The 27216-nt window shown below is 37.7% G+C and overlaps 1 protein-coding gene across 7 annotated transcripts in view; it reads right to left on the bottom strand.

The window, feature by feature from the left end:
- CDIN1 (CDAN1 interacting nuclease 1) overlaps positions 1-27216 on the bottom strand; it is a 203364-nt gene that overhangs the window by 76321 nt on the left and 99827 nt on the right. For 4 of the 7 annotated variants that reach the window (XM_073876767.1, XM_073876769.1, XM_073876766.1 and 1 more), the window contains 2 exons: positions 20998-21063; positions 20292-20415 (listed from right to left, as the gene is read on the bottom strand). In XM_073876767.1, the coding sequence (XP_073732868.1) occupies positions 20292-20415; positions 20998-21063 (190 nt within the window). The remainder of the gene's footprint in view (positions 1-20291; positions 20416-20997; positions 21064-27216) is intronic. The other 3 variants (XM_025884398.2, XM_025884403.2, XM_025884401.2) reach the window with 1 other exon arrangement.

The following is a 27216-nucleotide window of genomic DNA, read 5'->3' as shown; positions in this document are numbered from 1 at the left end:
AAAGATATCAAAGAAACTTGTTTAGAAAATATAATTGACACAGACCTTGAAATAAAGCTAAAGTTTAAAAAAATACTGTCTCTGGCAATAATAGCCAGACAGAACAAATCCTGATACTGGTTGTTTGACCACCAGAAGTCCGCTACTTCAAACAGTATTAGTTTTGATAAGAACTACCGGCCATCTAGCCTAAATAATAAAACCTACAGAGACAGACTAATGGCACTAAAGTAAAAATGTTCACAGACAGCCTCCTGCGGCAGATTGCCTCTTGTTGATAAGTGACAAATCTTAGAAAAATAGTGAGGGAAGGACTACTTTTCTAGCATCCAAACCCACATAGTCTCATAATGTCACCATCTAAGGCCTATCCATGACAAATTAAAAACTTCTTTATTTCACTAATAATGTCACTCATCACAGGAGCTGGCCAGTTACACTTTGACAATTCAGATGTAAATCCTAGGTTGCCTATGAGTATTCATGACAAAGGCATATTTATCATTTAAAACAAAAGGACATGACTTCTTGGTGTTCATATCAAAGACCAGTGATGGATGAGGCCATGCTAATCAAAAGACAGACTAGAAAGAACACAGATGTTTGCTACTTTGATTAAGAAAAGACTATTCCCTCCCCTAAAACTTCTCCAATATGGGTATCTCAAATAGTTTTAAATATATAATTTTAAATAGATACCTAATAGTTTAAAATTTCCAGCTGTAGCTTCTACAGTAAAATATGTTTTTTCCCCAATCTCAAATTACAGAAGCAAAATTCCTGAAACAAACAAACAAACAAAAAAGATCAAACTACCAGAGAGGAATAATTCCTCAGATATAACCCATAGAGGGATTTCCACAATTGGTTTTATCCTTCTTAATTATTATTTTCAATCCAGGAAATGAAGAGAAAGAAAGTCTATCATCCCAAACTTTTATAAATAGTACAACTGTGAGCTGAAATCAATGTGAGAAGCTGTAAGGACAGCAAGTTTAAGACATTTTTGACATATTTGTTTCTGACCATTATGTGTCTCTTGTTTCAAATGCTCTTCAAGTTGAAAAGCATGTAAACATAACTAATGTCCATATTTTAAGATTTACTCAAAACCTGAAACACAATCAATTCTGGTGCTTTTAGCATGTATCACCATTTTGGATGAGGCAGACCAAAAATAAGTGTGTCATTAAAAAAAAAAGATATTTAGAGCTGGAGCTATTGATAGCACTTCTTCCCATTCCACTAATGAAGAGCTACCATCAGGACTGGCTAATAGAAATCCAATTTACAAGGCCCTGCTCATTTGAGTGCCTTTCAAGATGCACAGGACTGGTAACCCTTCAGACTTGCAAACAAATGTCTGCTCTTCCAGGGCAGAACTATTTTAATGTGGTTCCAGGGAAGTCATCACGGCTAGGTCACCTTGAAGATGTGGATAGTATGGGTAGGGGTGGGGAAAGCCTACTTGGTAAATGATCTGTCTCCTGCCAATTTTCCTTGCCTGCTTTTCAATCCCAGTGAAGCACATTTGTTGTTGATAAGCTTTCAATAGAGTAGTATACGACAAAAAAACAAAAACAAAAACACAACACAACACAATATAAAGCCATATTGGGGGAAGGAACGACTTATGCATTAAGAGAATATGTGAGTAGTTTGGTGGCACCAGCTAAAATGCTAGATAGGCCAAAGGTTCCCCCTCTGAGAGGATCATCTTCCTCCCAAAATGATGGGCACATCAAAATCACATGGTCACTCTGTACACCTACATCACCTGTGGTTCTTTGTCTGGAAATCCTGTGTCATGTTAAATGTGACACTGGTGTTAGGCCAACGAGGACATTCATTCCATTTTACACAACTGAGTTGCATCCATATGTTCACCAGGGTTGATTTTTCGCCAGCTGTAGTAACTATTATATGCTCTACTTATAATGGGGATGTCCACCTTTTCAAGTTTATACTTGCTTCTCACAAAGGGAATTAAGGGTTGACTATTTCAGAGAGCTTAACACTCAATATATTAAGAGGTATTTATAGAATAACAAAAATCTTTCACCTTTTGGCCCTTTTATGAAAAATTTACTGAATGCCTAATATATTTAATATTCAGTAGCATGTGAGAATAATTTTTATGCAACTCTGATAGTTAGAAAGATAGATAACTCAATTATTAGATCATCTATCAAAATATTCAGATGTATAAGAGGCTACTAAAAAGATTGATGACTGAGAAAGTCCACTGATTCTCTAGCCATCATATTCATGCATTTGGCCAGACAACATTTTTCGCTGCCTTCACAAGCAAGCTTCATTACCCATCACTCCACTGAAAAGAGTTTATTATGAGGCTGCCATCTTGGCAAGACTATTATTTAGATGATAAATGCTGAGGGGAAAAAAAGTGTGTCTACTTTTTTTTTTTAAGAAAAAAGATGAGCTTTTCTGACAGATAAAACAAACAGCATCTACATTTCTAATTAACTTAAATTTGGCAGATACAAATATAGGTCAGTTAAAGCTATGATGTTATCTTCTGTCTGAATTTTACCCTTAATTTGTAAAATGTAAATTAACTAATTAGAAGAAAAACAGCATGATTAGTGACAAAATGCTTCAGCTGGGTCTTTGCTTCCTGACATTTATGATCAACTATAATGAATTATTACTTTCTAAAATAATTGATAGAATATATATATATTTTCTTACCACAATGCAAGAAATTTTACTAAGAATTTATAAAAGAAGGCCAGGAACCTGGCAAAACAACAGAACTTCGTGGTGTACTTTCTGGGGAAAAGATGCATATAGAATGCCATAATATTAGAAACAACTGGGTTAATTTATGCTTGTGTATGTACCTAAGGGTGAATTTGGAGGAAAGAAGTGCGTAGAGATTAAGTCACTAATAAGCCTGGTAAAAAGAATGTCAAGACTTAACCCTTTCCCTGTCATCTCAAATGGGTTTGCTGTGTACTCAAGCAATTAGTGAGAGTGGTTCATGTGTGTGTGCACATGCGTGTGTACAAGTGTACGTGTGCACATGCATGGACCTGCATGCCGGACTGGGGGGGTCAAATGTTACTCGGAGAATGGTTAGAAAAGAGAAAAAGGATTTGGCTACTTGAGTTTCAGCAGGAAAGCCTGTCATTGTTAAGTAGAATTAATCTATGTAATAGTTAAGGAAAAAGAGGTTTTCAGCTATTCCTATGTAGATAAAGACTCCGCAATGAGAAGTACATCTGCAATGTCAGATATAGGTGTCAATGAAAAATTACATAAAATCCTGAAAGGTCGGGCCTGTGGCGGTGGCCATGCTTTGGAGTATGGAGTGTGCGTGACCAGGCCTTGGGCAAGCAGAGCAGGATCAGGGCTGTCAGTCCTCATGGCACACAAACTTAGAGGTCTAATCTGAATAAGGAATACCAGGAAATTGGAGCTGAAGCCTGTGGAATCCTAGAAAGGAGCTAAACGTGCTTTGTCAGTACTGGGCATTGGTTTCCAGTGACATGACAACATTTGAAAGGGCAGAGAAAACAGAGAAACAATTCAAAGACATATGGTGATGTCCAGGGTGCTACTGGAGAGTTCAGGTACTATGCAAAATAGGCGAATAGTTAAACAACTAAGTACTGCAAAATTTCAGTCCTAATTTTAGGTTATGTCACTAAAATATTTCCTTTGGACAAACATACCTTAATTTCATTTAGCAGACAGTTATCACATTTGGAAACAATTTGACTAAAATACTGGACTACTCCTTTTTCTCCAATATTATGACAAATACATAAAACCTTCCACAATTTGCAGAGTGCAGTTTAAATGCTAGGAGAATATTGTCAGACTTATTTTATATTGACTAATTGTGGAGACAGCAGGAAAACCTTTCTAAAAAGCTACTCTTGATGAAAAGCATTTAGCTTACTACTTTTATATTTTGGAAATTCATTAATGGGAAACATTTTTTCTTTCCCTCCTCACCCCACACCGCTGTAATAGGACATTAAGAAATAATATGGGTTACTAGTCAAAGCTCTACTTCACAGTAGATAAATCTAACACAGAACATATTTATACATGACAGAAAATACTCTTGACAGCTCTCTGGCCTCCACCTAACTCTTCAACCTCTTAACACATGATATTACCTATGAGGTGGCTACTTCAAAAGCTACCTAAGATTGACTTTCATGTACATTAATTTTGCACTTTGGAGGTAATCCTTAAACATTCAAACTCCAAAAAATTGTTTCTATCACAAAGATAAAGAAAGACTGTAAAACGTATTATAGCGTAGAGACCTCCTCGTTTGTTTTGTTTTTCTATTTCAAGAATTAACAATCTCTACCCAATGTATCATTCTGAAAAACAAATTTAATTTCTTTTAATTAAAAGCATTAATAGCTCCCACTAAGATTTTCGGCTTGATGGTCACTGGAGAAAGGAGACTAGAGACACTTAAAAAGCAATCATTTACATTCATTTAAATTTTTAAATATTTCTGTGTAGAAGCAGCATTTGGTGTTCATCCGTAAAGGAGGACAAAGGCAGAAAGAGCAATGCAGTGAGTGTCGGGTACCCTGACCGAACTTGGGTCCCTCAGTACTGCAGGAAGGTCAGATCCGTTCAGCGTTGTACTGGCATGTCAAAATACGTCAACAAACATCACACCGCATGAAGGAGAAGGACCTTTCAGTTCTTTATGTTTGGGTTACCGATGGAGCTTTGGACGGAGGGTATGCATGAATGGTTTTCCTAGCTGCTTGACAAATGCAACTCCCAAGCTTTCTTTCAAGTGTGATTGTTAAAAGCCCTAGGTTTTTACATTTTGGTACAACTTTCTAAACCCATATAACTTATGATGGGAACTGATTTTAACCATCAATACTCCAAATAATCAGATTCAATGCAACTAGACTTAAAATTACTGTGTAATGGTTAAATGCAAGAGATGAAGGTTGAGAGTCAATAAATGTAGAAACAATTTTATTCACTCTCACAGTAATACTTATTGTTCATCAGTTCCCTAAACTTTATTATGGATGTCATTATATCACAGTTGTCTTCTTTCTCTCCCTGTCCATAGAGAAGGGCATTTCTCTACACTCCTCCATCAAAACCCACTTTGTCTATAAATAGTAAACTGTGGATGATCCCTAAATCCTACCTATCTCTGATCCACCACTTGAATTCTTATTCTACAACCCAGCTGCCTTTGGACATCTCTAAATGTCACAACTAAAGTTATTGCTAACCTGGATTATTTTCTACTCTCAATTCTTTAACAGCATCAGTATTCTCTCCGCACCACCAATATCAAAACCTCAACGTTATCGTTGTACCATACCTCCCAATACAACATTAGTTACTTGCCAAATTCTGTAAATTCTATCTTTGTCATCTCTGTAAATCTGCACTCTTCTTCCATTCCCACCCACCAGTATGATTTGGGAATTAATGGATTATTTCAATATGGACAACTGTGTTAGCAATTGTGTTTCTATCCCCAACTTCTGGCTTCTGTCCACTTGAAGCAATGCTACCAGAACATCCATCCTAAAGATAGGTCCTAATCATGCTACTCTTCTATCAAAAAATCTCCCCTGTCTTTCCAGCTCTATGACCTTGATCTGGGTACTTAAACTCTATGCCACACCTTTCTTATATGAAATGGGGATAAAATACTAATATCTACTTCATAGGCTTCGTATGTGGATCGAAGATGATAATACATGGAAGCGCTTAAGCCAGTGCCTTGAACATAGCTGGTGCTCAGTGTTAGCTATTTTTGTGATCCATGTACATGCTTTGTTTCTCAATTAGATTGAATTAAACTCCTTGAAGGCAAGATGAAGCTTTGCTTATCTTTGTATGCTCTGAATGCATAATATGCTGTATCCACATAAAGGAACTTAATACATATCTACTGAACTTAGTCATATATTTATGCTACTACTGATGGACCATTTTGCTAGAATATGTTGCATTAGGAATATGTAGTGGTAAAAATATTCATTTTACATTAAAATAATGAAAGGCAGCTGGAGCTGATCAAAATTTTGGTCTAGTGCCGAGTCAATATGGTTTTACACACCTGACCTATGGTCACAACCAATGACTTCATTTTTACCACCTTCATAATCAATATAGAGTGTTCTGGAAGTATTACAGCTGAAGCTATCCGGGATGATTATGATAGACTCATATCTACATAAGTTGATGAGCTTTATGAATTAAAAAAAAACCCTCTTTTTGCTAAATAAAGGAATTTTGCATTAATTTTGAATTTATGATCACTTGGAATGAGCTATCAGGGATGCTACAGGACTAAATTTAAAATATGTAGGTGGTGATGGTTAACAAAGCTGCCAATGATAAAAGGGAAGAAGATGGCAAAGAGGAATATATAGGGAGAAGTAGGAAGGGGTTAACAGGATTGTTAACCTTGCTGGCAGAATCCCCATAAGAAAATAAGGGTGAACAAAATGGTAAGCATCTCGATGTTAGCGATTCAGGTAGGAAAGGGAGTAAAACAAGGGAATGGAATTCATAAATCATAAGTAGACTAAGAATATAAAGGAGAGAGCAAGAAAACAGAAGAGAATCTAATTTGCTTGTGTTAAATGGAATAAATGGATAAATGGAATTCATAGTAGGAGTTTAGTTTTTATGAGAATACGACTTCCAGAGTCAATTAGAAATGCGAAGGAAAGAATGTTTACCATTGCTGTTATGTATCCACACAGGTTTTTGTTTTATGAGAAGAAGAGTATGTGACATGCAAATTGTATTCATGGCTCATTTTCCACACTCTACACGTGTGAGAGGAGAATGAGCAAGGGCAAACTAGGGCAACACAGACTCATCATCTGTGAGTCACCCATCCCAGGAGATTCTTGAATGATATCAAATACCAAAAGATGCTCAGAAATGGGGAAACGTGTCTCTTAAATGTAGAGGCAGAGAGAAGTGAGAGAAAAGGCATAACTTCTGTGAACAGGGCTCTATCTCACCAAACCACGGCCAGCTTTATGTCAGTCCAAGCGGCAGCAGAAGCCCTTGGTGAGTGCTGATGAAAGATGATTGAAGAAAACTGCCTTCTAACAACCATACACTTATTAGCCAATCTTTGGCCTGGACTATACCAAAGCCTTTCGTTTTGCTGGGCAAAAGTAGTGATGGAAAATCCCATCTCAACTCTAAGGATCCTGGGAGAAAGAGACCTAGAGGTCTGTTTGAGAAAGAGAGAGATCAAAAGAAAGAAACCTGAAGGTTTGCACAACCTCTCCCATAAATTATTCTATTCATAGTTGATGCTTAAGAAAATTGTTAGTAACAATGAAATCTATAACTTAAATAGCAAATACGTTTACAAGGTTAACACTGAATAAGACAAACTGTTTACAATGTGTTAAAAACCATAATTGAGAGACATTTGCTTGGAGCCAAGATGGGGTAACAGGGACTGGATTTATCCTCCTGCTGGAAATAAACAAACAGAACAGATGGGGACAAATAATGACAGTAATGTGGAACAATGCCCCCTGAGTGATGGGAAACAAAAAAGGTAAGCCCTTTGCCCCAGCCCACTTCCTGGAGTTTTCAGGCTGCACTGTGAAGATGAAGAACCTAGGTGAGGCTCAGCGGGTCCCTCTGCGTTGAGGAGACAGAGCTGGAAGGATGGGAAGACCGGGAAGCTAGAGTCTATAGGACAGAATACCAGCAGAAGAGAACTGTATAGAGAGAGAATTCCAGAGACTATCTGTAGGTCTCCCTTGAGTATGCAGCAGAATATTGATCAGTACATGTGCGACTTGAACATATTACTATGATCAATTTGACCAAATTGCCAAGTATAGCACAGTTCACTCAAAACAGCAGAACAAACTTTCTTTTTAAGTGCACATGGAACACTTACCAAGATAGCCATAGTCTAGGCCATAAAACAAATCTCAATAAATTTAAAAGGATGCAAGTGTGTTCCTGACCTCAATGGAAATAAATTAGAAACCAGTAACAGGAAGATATGTGAAAAATTTTTCAAATATTTGGGAACAAATTACCCTAAATACATCTAAATAGCCTGTGAATTAAAGAAGAAATGAAAAATTAGAAAGCATTTGGAACAAAATAAATATGAAAACCCAACATATAAAATTTTGTGGACTACAGCCACAGCAGTTCTTAGAGGTAAATTTACAGCACTAAATTGCTTATCTTGGAAAAAAAGAATGGTTTTGAATCAATAACCTCAGCCTTCCACCTTAGGAAACTAGAAAAAGAAGAGAAAGTGAAACTAAAGAAAAGAAAAAAATATACAGATTACATTAGAAATCAATGAAAGAAAAAACAGAAGTAATCAATAAAATTAAAATTGGTTCTTTCAGAAGACCATAAAATTGATAAACCTCCAGGCAGACTGATCTGGAAAGAAGCTACAATTATCAATATCAGGAATGAAAAAGTTGACATCGCTACAGACAGATTCTACTGCTAGTAAAAGAAAAAAGGGATATTCTGAGTAAGCTTATCCCAATACATTCCACAACTTAGATGAAATGAACACATTTTTTGAAAGACACAAAGTACCAAAGTTTACTCAAAAAAAAAAAAACCCCAAAACCAAAACCCAACAGCTTGAATCATCCTTACCTCTATTAAACAAGTCAATTTCATAGTTAAAAACCTTCCAACAACAACAACAAAATAGGAGCAGATGTTTGAAGAAGAAATTCTACCTAACAGTTAAGAAATAATAACAAATCTGTACAAACTTTTCCAGAAAACTGAAGAGGAAGGAAAACCTTCTAACTCATACTATGAGCCATCATTACTCTAATACCAGACAAAGACTTAGCAGGAAAAATAAACCACAGACCAATATCACTCATAAATGTAAAAGAAAAAAATTCTTAATACATCTTCAACAAATCAAATCCAACAAAATATAAAAAGATACCGTTTCATGATCAAGTGGAGTTTATTCCAGGAATGCAAGGTTGGTATAACATTCAGGAATCAATCATTGTAATTCACCATATTAACCTATTAATAATAATTAAAAAAAAAAACCCATTTGACTATCTTTTTTTTTAAGATTTTATTTATTTATTTGACAGAGAAAGACACAGCGAGAGAGGGAACACAAGCAGGGGGAGTGGGAGAGGGGAAAGCAGGCTTCCTGCTAAGCAGGGAGCCCGATGCGGGGCTTGATCCCAGGACCCTGGGACCATGACCCCACCTGAAGGCAGATGCTTAACGGCTGAGCCACCCAGGCGCCCCTCCATTTGACTATCTTAATTGATGCAGAAAAGCATTTGACAAAATCCAACAACCATTTTTGATAAAATCTCTCAGCAAACTAGGAATAGTAAGGAGCTTCCTTGACCTGATACAGAACATCTACAAAAACTGATAGCTAACGTTATTCTTAATGTGAATGAATGCCTTTTCCCGAAGAAAGGCAATGTATGTTGTCCACCATTATTTACCTTTGTATAGGTGATTCTAACCAGGACAGTTAAAAAAAAAAAAAAAAAGTCATCCAAATTGAAAAAAGTGAAACTGTCTTTATTCACAAGTGATATGGATGTCTATGCAGAAAATCCTATGGCATCTACCAAAAGAGTAAAGTATTAGAATGAGTTTTACAAAGTTGTAGGATATAAATCAACATACAAAATCAACTGTATTCCTTTATAGTAACAATGAACAATTGGGGATTAAAATAAAAACTATCACTTCTTTTTCTTTATTTTTATTTCTTTCTTATTTATTTAGAGAGAGAGCACACACGTGTCTGCATGAGTAGGGGTGACAGGCAGAGAGAGAGGGAGAGAGAGAGAAACTTGAGCAGGCTCCACACTCAGCACGAAGCCCAATGTGGGGTTTGATCTCACGATCCTGAGATTACGACCTAAGCCAAAACCAAGAGTCAGATGCTTAACCAACTGAGGCACCCCCAAAACTATCACTTCTAAAAGAAGCAATATAAAACATATAGGGATCAATCTAATGAAAATGTGAGAGATTTGTACACTGAAAACTACAGGGCAATTTTAAGAAAAATATTAAAAGACCTAAATAAATGGAGAGATACTGTGATCATGGGTGAGAAGACTTAATATTGTTAAGATATCAATTCTTCCCAAATTGACCTATAAATTCAAAGTAATCCCCGTCAGAATCCCAACAGACTTTTTTGGGGGTGAATTTATAAGATGATTCTAAAATTTATATGGTAATGCAAAGGACCTAGAATAGACAAAAATAACTTTGAAAAAGAAAAATAAAGTTTGAGGATTATATAGTTTCCAAAATATAGCTATAGTGATCAAGATGGTAGAGAATTGGTATAGACAAATTGATCAATGGAACAAAATAGAGAATTCAGAAAAAGGCCTACCTACACATAAATGATCAATTGATTTTTTAAAAATTTTATTTTATTATGTTAATCACCATAACATCATTAGTTTTTGATGTAGTGTTCCACGATTCATTGTTTGTGTATAACACCCAGTGCTCCATGCAGTACGTGCCCTCTTTAATACCCATCACCAGGCTAACCCATCCCCCTGCCCCCCTCCCCTCTAGAACCCTCAGTTTGTTTCTCAGAGTCCATAGTCTCTCATGGTTCTTCTCCCCCTCAGATTTCCTCCCCTTGATTTTTGACAAATGTGCAAAGGCTATTTAGTAGCTATTAGTCTTTACAACAAATGGTTCTGAAACAACTGCATATCCATATGCTAGAAAATGAGCTTTGATCCACGTATCACATCATATATAAAAATTAACTGAAAATGGATGCTAGACCTAAATGTAAATCTAAAATAATTTTTTTTAAAGATTTTATTTATTTATTTGACAGAGAGAGAGAGAGCGCACAAGCAGGAGGAGCAGAGGGAGAGGGAGAAGCAGAGTCCCCGCTGAGCAGGGAGCCTGACATGGGACTCGATCCCAGGACGTTGGGATCATAATCTGAGCTGAAGGCAGATGCTTAACCGACTAAGCCACCTAGGCACCCTAAAATAAATCTTTTAGAAAAAAAGGGGGGAATCTTTGTGATTTCTTTTTTTATTTTTTTTAAAGATTTTTTTTTAAATTTTATTTTAAGTAATCTCTACACCCAACGTGGAGCTCGAACTCACAACCCCAAGATTAAGAGTCAAATGCTTCACTGACTGAGCCAGCCAGGTGCCCCTGTGATTTCTTTAGATCTTTGAATCTTTAATATTTCCTGGATGTGACATCGAAGGCATAGTCCATAAAAGAAAAATTGGTAAATTGGACTTTATTAAAATTAAATTGGAAGCCACTGTTCAGAGAATGAAAAGACAAGCAAAAGACTGGGAGACAATATTTCATATTTGATCACATGTCTGATAAAAGACATATCCAGAATATTTTTTTAAAACTACCAAAACACAATAAGAAAAGAACTCAAGGGGCGCCTGGCTGGCTCAGTCGTTAAGCGTCTGCCTTCAGCTCAGGTCACGATCCCAGAGTCCTGGGATCAAGCCCCACATCGGGCTCCCTGCTCGGCGGGAAGCCTGCTTCTCCCTCTCCCACTCCCCCTGCTCGTGTTCCGCTGTTTCTCTCACTGTCAAATAAAAAAAAAAAAAAAAAAAAAAGAACTCAAAAAATGAGCCAAAGACTTGAACAGACACTTCCCCAAAGAAGACAGGTAGCAAATAAGCATGTAAAAAGATTCTCAATGTCACTTGTCATTATAGAAATGCAAATTAAAATCACACTGAGGCACTACTACATAACTCTTAGATAGCCTAAAGTTAAAAAGACGGAACATACCAAGTGGTGGGGAAGCTGAGGAACACCTGAAACTATCATAAACTGCTGGTGGGAATGTAAAATGGTACAACCACTTTGGAAAACAGTTAAATCATTTTGCAAAAAGGTAAACATATACTTACTGTATGTCCCAACTATTTCATTTCGAAGTATTTGGCTAAGAGAAATGAAACCATACAAACATTTTTTCATGACTCTTCAAAGGAGTTTTATTACTAATAGCAAGAACTAGAAACAACCTAAACGTCAATTAATAGGTGAACAGATAAATAATGGTATAGCTATGCAAGTGAATACTTCTCAGTAAAACCAAACCAAACCAAAAAAAAAAAAAAAAAGCCAAAGTACATACTGTATGATGCCATTTACAGAAAATACTAGAAAATGCAAACTGAATCTATAGTGAAGAAAGCAGATTAGTGGTTGCCTGGGTGCAGAGAGAAGTGAAGAGATTGAGAAGAAGGATTCTAAGGAAGCACAAGAACTTTTGGGGTGGTAGGTATGGATGTGCAATATCTCTACTGAGGTGATAATTTTGTGTTTACATAAATGTGTCAAAACTTGTCAAATTGTATACTTTAAATATATGCAGTTTATAATGTTAATTATACCTCAATAAAGCTATTTTTAAAACTATTCTTATTTATTAAAACAGACTTGTTTTTTATGAGCAACCAACGGCAATTCAGAAAAAAAAAATGAACTCCATTTAAAATAAAAACATTTCTTAACAAATGTTCCACAGTTCACTTCTCTTCTGAATTCAGACTAGTCTTCAGATAGTTCAGTCAGAATTTGTGAATGTGAACCATATACAAAAGACTTCTCTTAATTCTTTGGATTTCAAATCCAACAATTTAGGGGTTATTATATTCTGGGTGTACTGGTATATATGACAGGCTTTTATAATAAACCTACAGATACATATTTTGAATATAGAATAAGGGCTCTTGAGAAAGTAACAGAGAACACCTGGCCCATTCTTCACTAACCTTATGGAGGTAAATATCTAAACCACATATGCTGGAGAGCTTTTTAGATCAGCTCAGCGAACCCATTAACTGACTAAGTAAAGTAGCCGCTTAAAAGAGATTTCTCACCATGGCTGACATGAAACTGCCTGGTGGGCAGAAAGCGTACAGGTGTGAATTCAGAAGAAGATCTGGGTTCAGGTCCCATTCCTGCAGTTTACAGCCTCAGGCCTTACTATCAGCACCCCCAAAACAGAGGTTGGGTCTCTATGACTGACACAGTACCTGTGAAAGTGTTTGCTGAACTGAACCTTTGTTCCTTAATAAGGCTTTATTTTTCTCATCAATACTCTGAAAGCAGAAAGGCTACAAATGCAAGGGCTGTTTGGCAAATACTTAGCCAAGGCTAGGTAAAGAAGAAGTTGATGTCAGTGCTGCATGTAGAATGGCATGATCACCTAAAGTTTTCAAAAGAAAAGAAAAACTCCCAAGGTCCAGGCTCTACGCAACATCAATTAAATCAGTTCTCCAGGGATAAGACCCACATCAGTATTTTTAAAATGCTGCTTATGTGATTTCAATACATGGTGAAGTTGGAGAATCACTGACCTACATCCCCAAGCCATTTTAGCATCAGTTTCAACCTGATCTCCAATATTCTAGAATGAGTCTCAGAAATGGATTCTGTATTCTTGGGCTCCTGACTCTATCCATGCTCCTGGGTCACTTCCTATTGGCAGAATCTCTATTATTCTTCCCTCACTCTCTCTGGATGGTCATAATGGTTGTGTTTCCATCTTTAGAATGACCGCCCAATCATTTGCTTGTTGGTTTGGTGTGGGGTAACTTTTCTGAGGCATTCTATCACAGTGGGTCAGCAGAAGAGTCATCTTTTCAACAATTCTTTGGTCCCTGATTCTGGAAAACTGATCAATATGCTCTCTCTATTCCAAAACCCCACTCCCCCAAATCTTGTGCATGCTTGAAGACAGTAATCAGACAGATATCTTTCTGAGAAACTACAATTCATTAATATTTCCTTATATGTCTATTTTCTTTCTCTTTAGTCCTTGGACCCATTCCAGTTATTTAACAACTGTCTCTTTATTGCAAATATCACTTTAAAAGCCTAAGGAACCTTTTTTATCCCTTATTCAGTTTTGGATTTAAAGTCAACACTGAAAACACCAACAGCAGACAATATGAATTCCTTGGTGGGGAAAATTCTTGCATTTCACATTCCAAATGCAGAAAGAAATGTTATGAGAAATCATTCTTATAAAAGTACTACATACACAGCAGACACTTCTTTCATCCTTTTCAAATATTTTGAGGTTGCTCCAGCTAATAACAGTGTCAAGGATTTGTCTGGAACAACGGAACATCAGGATCTCACAACCACCTCCACTATAAGAGATGGAAAAGCAAATGATTATATTTTACCTTTAGAGAAGCCCTCTCCAGTGCATTTGCTAATTATTAGTCAATCTGTCTCTTGTTGTTGCTGATGACTACTTGTTAGTATACTGGAGCAGTGCCTTCTGAGGCTGTTGTAATTGAAGGTTTGCAAGAGCTTCTATTGCTGAGGCACATAGTCCAACTTAAGACAGATGTGATCAGCCTTGTTTTTAACAGGACTGAAATAACTGGAAATCTGTGATTTGGCTAATTGCAGGCTTCCTGGAAGTATCTTAATACAGGAAAAACTTTGGCCATCCTCTGAAAAAATGCCTTCCTTAACTCTCACTGCTAGGCAGCCCCATTCTAAGTGCCTCACCTCTCAAGGCAGCACAGACCAGAGAAAGCAATTGCTACACCACTGAGTAAATAACCAATCTTTAAAATATACTTAGAGGTAAGAACTAAAGTCAAATCAGTTCTTGTGGCAGAAGGTATTAGCTTAGCATTGCCTCTGGAGAGTAGACTCTCTGGAGCCAAAGTTTCAAAATTCTGACATTTGGAAGTCAGCTCTTAATCTTTTCAGTGATACATAAATGTGATTAAGACCATATTTCCTCTGGTGCTCATTTCCCCTCACATCCTAACACCAGTACAAAAAAAATGACTTTGGAAGATACATGTATTTGCTTCCTTTGGTACTGTTATTTAGAACCATTCAAGAGAGGTCCATGGCCTGGCCCAAAACTTGAGAGGATTCTGCTCTGGACCCCTCTGGTTGTATCCTAACCCATGGAGTGAGGATTCGGCAGGACCAAGGGGATAACCCCACTTGCTGTATATCCCCCCAATCCCTTTCTAGGCCACACTCCATGTCCTTAGACCTGATCACCTACTGGCACCTCCACCAGCCAGGTATTCTACCAGCTTTCCAGCATTTGATGACAGATAAAACATACAGAGAAGATGAAACTCAATGTTAACTGGAGGAAGGTGACAAGTAAACAAGAAATTACAACATTCAACACATGCTATGAAATTATTAGCAGAATACGGCAGCGGGTATCGAACGCAAGCTTGGAATGCAGGAAGGTTTCCCAAAGAGATGTCAGCCAAGCTGAGTAGTCCAGGAGGAGTTTGTCTGGCAAAGAAGGTAAATAAAAATGTCAACTCAGAAGACTTCTAAATTCTACCAGACAGGGATATGCAGGAGAGAGAGAGACGCACGGGAATTAATATCTGTTGTCGACTGCCACGCGCTTCTGAAGTGCTCTACGCCTATTAAATAACCGATCTTCATGACCACGTGGTCAAGAAGGTATTACTGACACTATTTTATAGGAGAAAACGAAGACCAGGGAGGTTAAGCAAGTTGTTCCTAGTTACAGGACTGGAAAGTGGCATGGCCTGGATTCAAACCCAAGAGCAGGAGAGATTCCCTCCATCGTTTCAAGGATCTCTAAGCTGGGAAAGCATGTTGAAACAAAACTCGGCCTGGTGCTTGCCAGTCAGCCAGTGTCAATCCTCTCTGAGAGAAATGAAGAGGTGTATCTACAAAGTGCCCTTCGGTTTCTCATGGGGGCCAGTGTGCGCCCAGAATGGTAGGTGGCAAGGCTGAACCTGCAGCTGAGATTTCCACGTTCTTGATTGGTAGATGTCGGGCACAGTGCACGTGCTGCCTCGCGGCTTGTGAGGCTTTGCTCTTTAGGGTCGCTTAATATTTTCCTTCAGATGGACCTACGTCTTATCTCCAAGCACTGAAAGTGAGCACAGGGTGTCTGTTCCTACTTCTCTGAAAGGCCACATGTATGTACAGAACCCATGTATGTAATTTGGCTTCAGATTATAGAATTGCTTTTTTTTTTTTTAACTGTCACCATCAGATGTGAAAATATACTTAGTAATATAGGTCAAATTGTGGAAGAACTCAGTTTTTGATTACAGAAGTAGAATGAGAAGGCTTCTGGGGTGTTAATTGCACAAGGAAATATGGTTTTTATACAATTTGTATTCATAGAGCTATGTATATGGGATATATAAATACATATATATGTAAATGTGTATGTATTTTCTTTACAATCATATATATAGCCTTATATAATCTGGGGCTATATTATGGTCCAAATGCTGCTTCTCAGAGGTACTCTTTATTTCCTTTAACTCCACGGAAGTAGAGACTGTAGAGTTTTGAGGAGCTACTTGATCAAAGTTCATACCCGGGACAGAGGCCTGCTCACAGGAAAGGCAGCTTATTTTCGGTACTCAATGTCTTTGACTTTAGGGAAGGTGATGGCATTGCAAAATTTCAATTTTTCTGATGTTAATTAAGCCAGGGAAAATTCTTGAAGCTTTGATTACAAAGGAATGAAGGGCACACTACATACAGTAATTAACAACAGCAATATAAAAGGTAAAGCTCTTGAATAAAGGCTCGTATTCAAACAAATTGATGCTTATATAAATGTTATTTTTTTCACTCAGATAGGGATAAATATTATGAAGAAAAGTCCAACCAAGTGAGGAGGGAGAGATGACTGGGGTGAGGTCATTTAGATTGAGTGCTCATGGAAAGTATCCCTGAGGAGGGGAATTGGAGCAGACACCTGAATGATGTGAGGAGCTCACCATGTGGAGATCCAAATGGGAAGAAAACTCCAAGCAGAAGAATTAGCCAGAGTAAGAGTTCTGAAGTAGAAATACGCAGTGTAGATTTTAGGAAGGCCCAGAAAGCCAGTGCGACTGCAGAGGTATAAGAGAGGGAGGGAGCCTTAGTTGGGTACAGAGAGAGAGAAAGAGAGAGAGGCAGGTGTGCAAATAACCGGGGATGGTAGAGAGCCAGATCATGCAGGGCTCTGAATGTCATGTGAAAGAGTTGGGATTTTATTTGAAATGTGATGGGAAGCCACTGAGGAGTTTTGAGCAGGAAGCGATACAATCTGATTTGTATTTTCCCAGAGTCGCTCCGGCCAGGGTATGAAAAACGGACCACAGGAGTGTAAAGGTTAAGGTCTGGAGACCAGTTCGGAAGCTACAGCAACAGTTCGAGAGATGATGACAGATAGTGAGGTGATGCCAGGTAAGAAGGTGATCCTGAGGCATGGTTTGAGATGTGATGAAGATGGAGCCGAAAGGATTTTCTGGTAGGCTGGTGATGGGCTGGGTTTTTGGCTTGGGTATTTGGGCAAATTGTGACACCATTAGTTGAGCGTGGGACGAATCGGGGGAGCCACAAGCCTGGGGAGGAAAATCGAGGGTTTAATGTTAGACATGTTAGGTCTCAGATTCCTACTGGATAGCCAAGAGGAGATACTGAGTGGACAGTTGGATAAACAAACAAATTTGTACTCAGCGGAAATATTAGGACTGGCAGCAAGAATTAGGAGATACTGTTACAGATACGGTATATAAAACCATAGTCTCCGATGAAAGCTCCAAGAGAGAACCCCAGAAGTGAATGTAGATAGCAAAGGGCAGAGTGCTGAGCACTGAGTTCCAGGGCCCAGCTCCAGTGGAGGGCTGGGAGGAGGAAAAGCCAGCAAAGCAAACTGAGTATGCTGCTGGGATGGCAGGAAGCAACCCAGAAGAGTAGCTCTCGGAAGTCAAGAAAAGATGTTTTAATAAAGAGGTACGGTATTATCAACTTTGTCAAAGTTGCTGAAAGGATGAATAAGAATATCCACTTGCACAAAAAAAGAAAACTCTTGTGGAAACATTAAACTAAAAATTAAGGGCTCTGTAGTTATTTATGTGAGATAATGGGTTTATACAAGGTCATGATTCTACAAGTATTCACTGAACAGTCTTATTGTAAAATCCAACATTTAATCTAAAAATAGTGTGACAATTTGATAACAGTGTTTATGTTAACTAGAGGCTCATCACACAAATAAAGCAATTAGCCCAAATGCCAACCAGTCAATAGCCTCCTTGAAAGGCTACCTACAGGTGGGAGAGATGATTTCCTCCACTCTCAACAATTTCAGCAACTACTATGTGAGTTGTGTTGAGGCAAAATATGAAGAGTAGGATACCGTATTTTCATAAATAGGCTAAGTTCTCCTGTCAAAATCCTATTTTGGTCCTATCACTGGTAAGTCCGTATCACTGTTATAATCAAAATTATATATCCAAGTAAATGCTTCTATGTTCCATTTTGAATATTACCACTACTTCCATTTCTTGGCCTCTCTGCAGACATCTGGTAAAACTACTGAATTCTGTGTAGAGTATTTCCTCCTTGGATGATCTGGAACATTCAAAATCAAGGCTGACTTTCCCTTATCGCGTAATATGCCCTGAATGAATCATGCCCAAGAGCTGGTACATATTCAAAGAACATGTTTAGGGAATGTAAACCAATAGCCATGTAAGTAAAACATCATGAGAACAGAAAAAGTAGCACACAACAAAATAATCTAAATTCCAGTCCAAAGGAAACCGTATTAGATTATCCATAGCTCAGATCCCCTCCAGCTGGGTCAATAATGCATGGGGGTCCGATTACTGACCAGAGTATTTATTCAACCTCTAAAATAGTGAGTGTTAGGCACATAGTAGGCACTCAATAAACAGGTCACTTGTTTTAGGAAAAAAATACGGGATTTTCAAGTAAGCGCTACTCTTTGGAATTCAATTTGTAATTGTTCCACATAAAAGACTTGACCAGTACCAAAGTGGGGGCACCGTCTCAGTGCATAATGGTTTTGTTTTCTGGTGGAGTTAAAAATGCTTTAGCAACCTAAACTTACACAATTTGATTTTCTTGTCATTGCTTTCCCTATACTACCAAAGATGATGCTTTCTTTACTATTTCAAACTCAAAAAATTGCTAAAAATCTAAAATTCAATTTGCCACATTACTGCTAATTTGAATAATGGCTGAGTAAAAGATAGGGAATGCTGAAGCAGCATTGATTTCTAAAACATTTTGCACTTTTCTCCTCCATCCCTGTAAAGTAAAGCTCGGATGCTACGCACAATTACACAAGAAAATCAAGAGAGCCATTACATTCAGCATTTTGTCATGATCATTGTTACCATGGCAAAAAGTGGGCTTAGTTTAGCACAGCTGCTACGGACGAGGTCTGCTGGCCTTTTGTAAAGCTGAGTAACAATATAATACCAAATTCTGTAGCCTGTCACTGTTTTTTTGTTTTGTTTTGTTTTTCCCCAGGATGAGACTATTGTGCACAGATGCTACTGTCTCATTCCTTAATGATCTGGGCCCATGTCATCTTATTATTGTATTCTTACTGTTGGCCAGTGACTGAGGAACACAGTTAATCTAGAAAGGTTACCCCTTGCCCTACCTCCTATTCTAAGGGGAAAAAATGCGCGGTGTGAAAATGTGGCACTTCAATAATAGTAAAAGACAAAATTTCAACAGTTGTACTATAAATGACAACAGAGATGTACTGGAAAGGGCACGGGTTTGGGAGCGAGAAAGAGAAATGCATGACGACCAACTGTATGGCATTATTATTTTCTCTCTGAGACTCCGTTATCTGTAAAATGGGGGGAAAAGTAACTTCCTTGTGAGGATTAGCTGAGAGAATATGAAGGCCCAGGCCCAGGAATTTGATAATAAAGCATCCTCCCCTCCAACCCTTTCCCTTAATTGATGAGATTTCCACGCCTTCGGTCAGGACTGTTGATTGAAGTTGGTAGGTAAACTGTTTTTCTGTTGGAAGGCAAATCGTTTTGAACTTTGATATCACTTGGATACTTTCCTCAGAGAGCTGAGGATATGATATTTTTAAAGGTCTGAGAGTAAGCTAAATTTTACATCCAAAGGATAAAAAGTTAGTGTCAATAGGCACCCTGCCTTATTATTCCTATTTTAAGTGCTACCAATATTATTGCTGTAAAACGGAAAATGGGGAGTATATACTAATTTTGACCTTATGCAGAGACTGTTAGTTTTAAAAAATGAAGCAACATTATGAAAGCAGAGAAGTTTAAATTATCTGAAATGAATACATTAATCAAGTCTCTGTATTTACCAGAAACAAAGGCTACTAGCATTTTTACCAGCTAAACAAAATATTTTTTCTAATGAGATTTCAGCCGAGTATCGTTTATCTTAAGAGAAAAATAATGGGACCTTACCTATTCCAGTAGCTCCAGAACTGGTCATGCAGGTAGGCATGGTGGCTACATTCATCACCAAATGAGGCTTTGCTTTCAATCCAGTGAATTATGTGCCCTTCTACAGCTAAGGGACAAAGCATTACTAATACAGAGCAAAGAAAAGGGAAGATTGGAAATACTGAACTCTGCCTAGGCCTCTCTGTGCTTCACATTAGTGAGCAGAGGCTCGGCCCTTGCTGTCATCAACGGAAGTAATTATAAAACAAGGCATCGTACATATTCCTTACAAAGACCATTTATGCTATAATCACATCCCCTTCATTTTCATCATCATTTTCAAAAGTCCCCCTCCTATTCTGACACTGCCTCTGTAAGTGGACAAGTACTGTGAAAGCAAACCCAAGTGAGCCAGTTTGGCTTTTCAAAGGAATCATGTTTAAAAATTCAGAATTTAGAGAAATGACCTGAAAATGGCACCCAAAATGCTTTCAGAAGACATGTTTATTGCTTAAATATATGTAAACATTTTTAAGGCAGAGATTTCCTCCAAACCAATTATTTTCTGCTCTTCTAAAATAATCTTTTCCAACAATTTCACCCATTTAAAGCTAATCTACTCTGGTAACATTTGCTAATATTAACAAAAAGTAAAAAAAATAAATCTATGGAGAAAACACATCCCCTTTCACTATAAACAAACGCATAAGAGAGTTTAAGGACTTACCAACTGGAACTTGTAAAATAAAGTCTGGTGTTTTGTCATAACCCTTTGCACGGAGCTGATCTTCATCTACAGAAAGAACAAATACTATTACTTATAACAGTGTTCCATTAACAAGACAGCAATATAATTGCTTTTCTTTCCTAAAAATGTGTAAAAATTGCTAATGCAGTCATACATATCTTTCTTATGCATGCAAGGCTGTGTCAGAATAAATGAACTTTCTTAACAAACCTGAAGCATAGATATAAAAATGCCTCTTTGTCCCTTCTGCATTTTTATGTCTTTATTATAAATATCATTAATTCAAGCTGTCATAAGCTACCTTTTTGTAATTGAAAATACTCAAAATAACGAAATATACTTACTGATTAAAAGAAAAGGCTTTCACCACTGTGAATATCACTAATGTTATCAGGCAATATTGACAATTTACAGTGAGGCACAAGCACGGTGGCCTGTATAATTGTAAAACAAATGTTTTCATTAAAGCAATTAAGAAAGTTTAGTTTCAATTAGTAAAACTATTCCTATACACAAGAACACAGAAAGGGACAAGGACAACGAGATCACTACAGAGAATTAATTGCCCTGCTTAATTCCTTTGGTATGCTATTGTTTCTGGCATTTACCAGAGTTTTACAACTAACAATATGTAATTCTGAAAAGCAAACAGGCTTTGAGATTTTTTTCTAAGTCTGTTCGATTTCCTGATCCTCTGTAAATATCAATGATCCATTCAGAAGGAAAGGAGGCAGGAAACAGGGAGCTTGACAAAGTTGGAAAAAACTAGCAAGGATGCTTGGTTTAAAAAAAAAAATCTTCCAATATTTTCTAAATGCTGTCCTTGACTTCTAATGGCATTACAGTGTGATTTCTGAAATGAGGAGTTCTCCATTAGATTTTGGAGTGACCTGGTCATTCAATTCCAGACATGGCTTTCTGTCTTCACCCAACCTCAACTAATGGCCCAACCAAGTAACAAGGAAGGCTGTGTGGTCTCTTAACACCTACTGGGCTGTTGACATTGTCATGCATCCCATTCGCCTTCCTGCATCACCTTTGATTAAAATTAATGGCCCATTCCCAGTGTTGGGTAGCTTATTTCCAATCCATTTGTCAGCCCAAGACAGTGGTTTCATGGCCAATGTTCAGAAACTCTGTTTTAGAACACTCTTGTGTACATCTTGAAAGGTCAGCATTTTAAACGTAAATAACCTTTTAATGACAAGACATATTTAAACTAGATATTTAAGTGAAATTTTGTTAGAAGTGGATGTCCTTTATCCAGACTTTGGAGGATTGATGCCAGAATTCAGAACAATCTCCCCTCCTTGAAATATAAAAAATTTGAACTATTGAGATAAGGAAATACAAATTTAAGTAATTTTACTTTAAAAACAAGAAGAATTTGGAAAACTGGACTGCAGATGAACAAGACTGGAACAAATTTCTATCCTCTCAATACATTGGCCACAATGAGAATATTTAATGGAAAAGACATTTATTAGAAGCAACTCAAGCGCCTTGAGCTGATGTTTCCCGTAGCTGATCAACAGTTTTAAAAGCTGGGTTGACATTAAAAAACAGAGACTAATAATTTACTAAAACTATCCTAGCTTGATCAACCTTTGCAGATGTTCGAATCTGTTTCAGAAAGAAAAATGATTATGTTTCTGACCCAGCTCAAAACAAAATTTCAAAGGTCACCAAGCTATCCAAATGCACATACTAAAACCCCTTTAAAAGCAGATGTTACACTCCTGTTCACAGCACCAAAATTACCAACACAATACCTACAACTTAAATTTTGTCACTTAATGTGAAAACAAAACAAAACTCGGGCAGAAAGCATCAGGTGAGGCTGGGGAATCTTTCCACCTTTCAGTGGAGAACTTCCCAAGCATAACAATGTACTTTCTCACTCCACCCTCTCTCCCTCCCTCCCTCCCTTCCTCTCTCCCTCTCAGTTTGAAGTTGGTCCAATAGTAACTGTACCCAAAGGACAGCTTCTAGAAGTCTGTGTCACCACTAGTGACATCACATTTTTTTTAAAAACAAATTTAAGAGGTTAATCCACACATTTGAAGTACCATGTTATGTAGTGGGTCTCTTCCCCATTCTTTTATTTACTAAACTCTCACTGCCTTGCCATCCCTGTTTCAACTTTCACACTGTTACTTTCATCCTAGATTTCCTAAAAGAGAAGGAGGGAACAATGTGGGCAAAGTTTAGAGGAAATGACAGCACAAGTATAGGGAGTAGCATTATGAGCAGGGGACCCTGCTCACCTGGTTTAGGCCCCAGGAGAAGTTTCTATCATGGATCATCCCACTGGGTATTTTTAAGCTCAGCCCCATCCATCTGGTCTGATTTCCTGGCCCATGTATTATGCTCCTTTCCTGGCCCCCAGACCTTGAAAGATTCCTTACCACAACATCATTATCTAAACCACTGGGTATGGATATAAAATTGGGTCGACCATCTTATTGGGGTTCCAACTCCATGATCTAGAGGTTATGGCTCAGTCACCAGGCCACACTACTTCCTTTCTGTTCATTCTGTCTCCATTCCCTTGTCTTACTGTGCTTACTCCCTGTTTCCCACATACTGGGTGCAAGGCATCTGCTCTGAAGACAGTTAATGTTTTCTTTTCTTTTTTTTAAAACCTATTCATTGCCCCCCTCTTACCACCAACGTATGCTTTGTATTTAATGCTCAGATGGCTAACTGAATAAAATACAACTGCATTTTAAAGGATACCCATGCCTTCTACAAAGCCTACCTAGACTGACTTAATAATTTTCTTTCCTGATTTAACTTCTCATTAATCAACAAGGCACAGGGACAACAAATGTGGCCCAAAGTTCAAGGTTTTATTTGATATCTTTTACTGCTATCTTTCATCCTTGGTTCCAACTGTTTGCTCTGAGGTTCATCTCAATCATCCAAGAAGGAACTGCATCCCTTTCCTTAATACTCACGGGAAGTTTTCCTACTTTTTTTCTTTGATCTGCAATATATTAAATAACATTGGTATTATCCATTCCTTAAAGTATGGGCAGAATTCCTCACAAACAACAGTCTGGGCCTAACGCTACTTTGGTGGGGCAGCTCTTTGGTTACTTTTCCCATTTCTTTGATGGCTACCAATCTGTTTAGATTTTTGTCTCTTCTAACAGTCAGTTTTGCAATTTATATTTTCCTTGAGAATTATACATTTCATTGAGGTTTTTATAGCTCTTTGTACATATTGGAGCCAAATGGTTACTTAGGATTCTTTGAACTTCCCAAGTAGAAAACTGGATGTTTCAATAACCTAATGTTTTCTTTAAGAAAAAAAAAAAAAAGGATCAGAATTAAGGAAAAAAAGAAGAAGAATATTAGCTAGAAAGGACAAAAAAAGAGTAATAGTAATGTTTTAGAATAGCGCTTTTAGTATAACTTCCCAAAATCTTGGGGATCAATATGAACTCAATCTCCAATCCTGTATAACCATCTTACTCTGTGAATATGGCAAATATGAAGTAAGGTCATATTTAAGGTGTACGTTAAAAACACCCAATATATTTCATAACTACTAAGCTTGTTGATGTCACAGTTCAAGTGTTCATTATCCAAATTAACAGAATATTCTTGCTTAAAAGCAGACCCCTTAGCCTCGAGATCCACAAAAATGTGCGATTTTTAGATAATGTGTGTGACTCATGAAACACAGTATTTCTCAACTTGTAAAGTCTTAGAGATCGCTAGTCCAATATTCCAACTTACACGTAAGTGGCCCAGAGGAGTGAGGTGACTCACCATGACCTAGGCTTCTCGGATAGCTAAAGATACAGACAAGAGCCTACATCAACCACATTCTAGTGCGTCCCAACAGACCACATACCACTTTTAATTATGGCAAATATTTAAATTTGATCACGCGTGACATTTATAAAGTAGCGAAAAAATTCTTATTCTCCTCCTAGAGGATCTTGAAGCATAAGAGGGGTGATGGTTATCTGTCCAATATTATTCAGGTGACGTGTGCCTAAAGAGGACATGAACTAGATAATCTCTTGATTTCTAGCATTACAATGGCCCTCTCTCCAACTGAAGTTAAAAAAAAAATCAATGAAACTGCATCCACAGATAAAACTGATGTTAAATTTTTAAAAGCAACCCAAGTCTTCATTTATTTTTAAGTTGCCAGGCCTGCCTTTGGAGGGGATTTTAAAAAGGAATTACACACACGTAAAGAACACTGTGAAAGTTTAATTTCTCTGGACTTTTAATTACCCTCGCCTCTAAATGCCCCAAAATATCCAAAGCAATTAAGTACTAATTACACAATTTCTTTTTCTAAAATAAAGGGCTGATTTTGAGTCAGAGAACAAAACACATCTGAAACTAGTTAACATATACTTAAGAATCATAGAAGGGCATGAGGACTACCAAGGAAAAGTTTGAGGTTTCCTTTTGTTTTATTAAAGGCTTTAAATTTTTAAGAAATACAGTTTTTCCCAGGAAAATTATGCAAAATTCCAGTTCATGACATCTGAAAACGAAAAGTAACATTCTGACATGGCCTTTTATCTATGACTTTGTCAAAAGGTTTCTAAAATGCTAGGTTAAAATACATTGTATGATAAAAAGAATCTTAACACCTATTACATTTCTACTAAATATACATGAACACAAATGAAAACTACAGGATATCTTTTCTACTCTAGTATTTTGTTTTTCTGTGTTTTCTGTTTTGTTTTGTTTTGTTTTTCCCAAAACACTGTCTCATTCAGTACCTGGAGCTATGACCTTCGTATCCATATTTTTATGTTCTCAAAGAGTGAGTTTCACAGTCTTTTCCACCCCATTTAAGAAGTCAGCAAGGTTTCAGTAATAGATGTTACTATGATATGCATACCATGGGCAAAGGTACACAGAACAGATATGCATTTAATGGGGAGACCCACAGCACAGATAAATCTTTAGAGAACCCCAAAATTTCATTATAGCCATTAGTCTCAACCTCTGCCCCCAAAGCCTCTTATCAAAGCTACTAATAAGGAATACAACTGACTGCTCTGACCTTGTCCTTTGCTTATGTCTTCAGGGGACAATACTAGTGAAAACTGAACCGCCCTAAAGAAAGGAAACAAACGGGAGGTCACACAGCTGGGACAGTACAAAGTGGAGCTGAGGAGGCTGGTCCCTGCTGACCGGTGGCTGTGGAGATAGGAGATACGAATATCAACAACAGAAGTAGAACTCTTCTATATTTTACACCACATTCTAAATTCTTGGGGTTCAATGCCACAAAAGAAGGGACACATCAGAATGGTAGAGTGAAAAGGGCAAGTTGTTGGAAAGGCACCGGCTGGGGCCAGTTTCCACTAAACATTCATTGGATGGAACATTGTCCAACTACCACATTCTGAGGAATGGCTGAATGTTAGCTTTTGCTCTAGTTTTTTTTTTTTTAGCTGTTGTCATTGATGTCAGACCCTTTCGCAGGGCCAGATCCATCTGTCCCAGAACCAATCTCAATGAAGAAAGGAGTATTAGCAGTTCTGAGACACAAAAAGGATCGTCTACACACACACACACACACACACACACACACACACACACACGCACGCACGCGTGTGAGTGCATGTACCCTAGAAGCCAATCTCACAACAGATACAATTCCCAATGCCTTTTGGTCATGGGGACTAAAGCTCCAACCTGTAATTAATTTTCTGTGGAGTGAGATATTTGATTTTTTTTGGTCCTGCATCCCATTTTGTCTGGCATTGCCATCCTATTCTCATGATATGATTCTGGGGAATGACCAATAATGTGACCCCCACCATCAGCCTCAGGGGTGGACACTTGTAGCTGATTAGAGCCCTTCCTCAGATTCATTATGGGCAAAAGAGAATCACCAACTTGTCTCTGGAACTAAGAAGCCTAAGGAATAAACAAACTAGCAACTACCAGGCATCATCTTTATTGCTGAAGAATGAAGCCAACATGGAAAAAAGCAGAACACAAAAGGAAGAAAAGAGAGACTGATGACATTGTTTTTGTCTTCTGGATTCTATACACACCAGAAGCAAACTTCTCTCCTTTGGACTTTCCAGATATACATCCTTGAGTATGTGTATAATTTAGTTTGACTCGATTTTTGTCACAAAGGAGTTCCAATATCTCAAGTGGCCAGGAAAGCAGACAATCAGCAGACATGAGTTATCCAAC

Source organism: Callorhinus ursinus, unplaced genomic scaffold (assembly GCF_003265705.2).
Source record: "Callorhinus ursinus isolate GAN/ISIS: 27379988/994484 unplaced genomic scaffold, GSC_fseal_2.0 scaffold25, whole genome shotgun sequence".
NCBI classification, from domain to species: domain Eukaryota; kingdom Metazoa; phylum Chordata; class Mammalia; order Carnivora; family Otariidae; genus Callorhinus; species Callorhinus ursinus.
The sequence above is the reverse complement of the archived record's forward strand: the minus strand, read 5'-3'. Positions and strand labels throughout refer to the sequence as shown.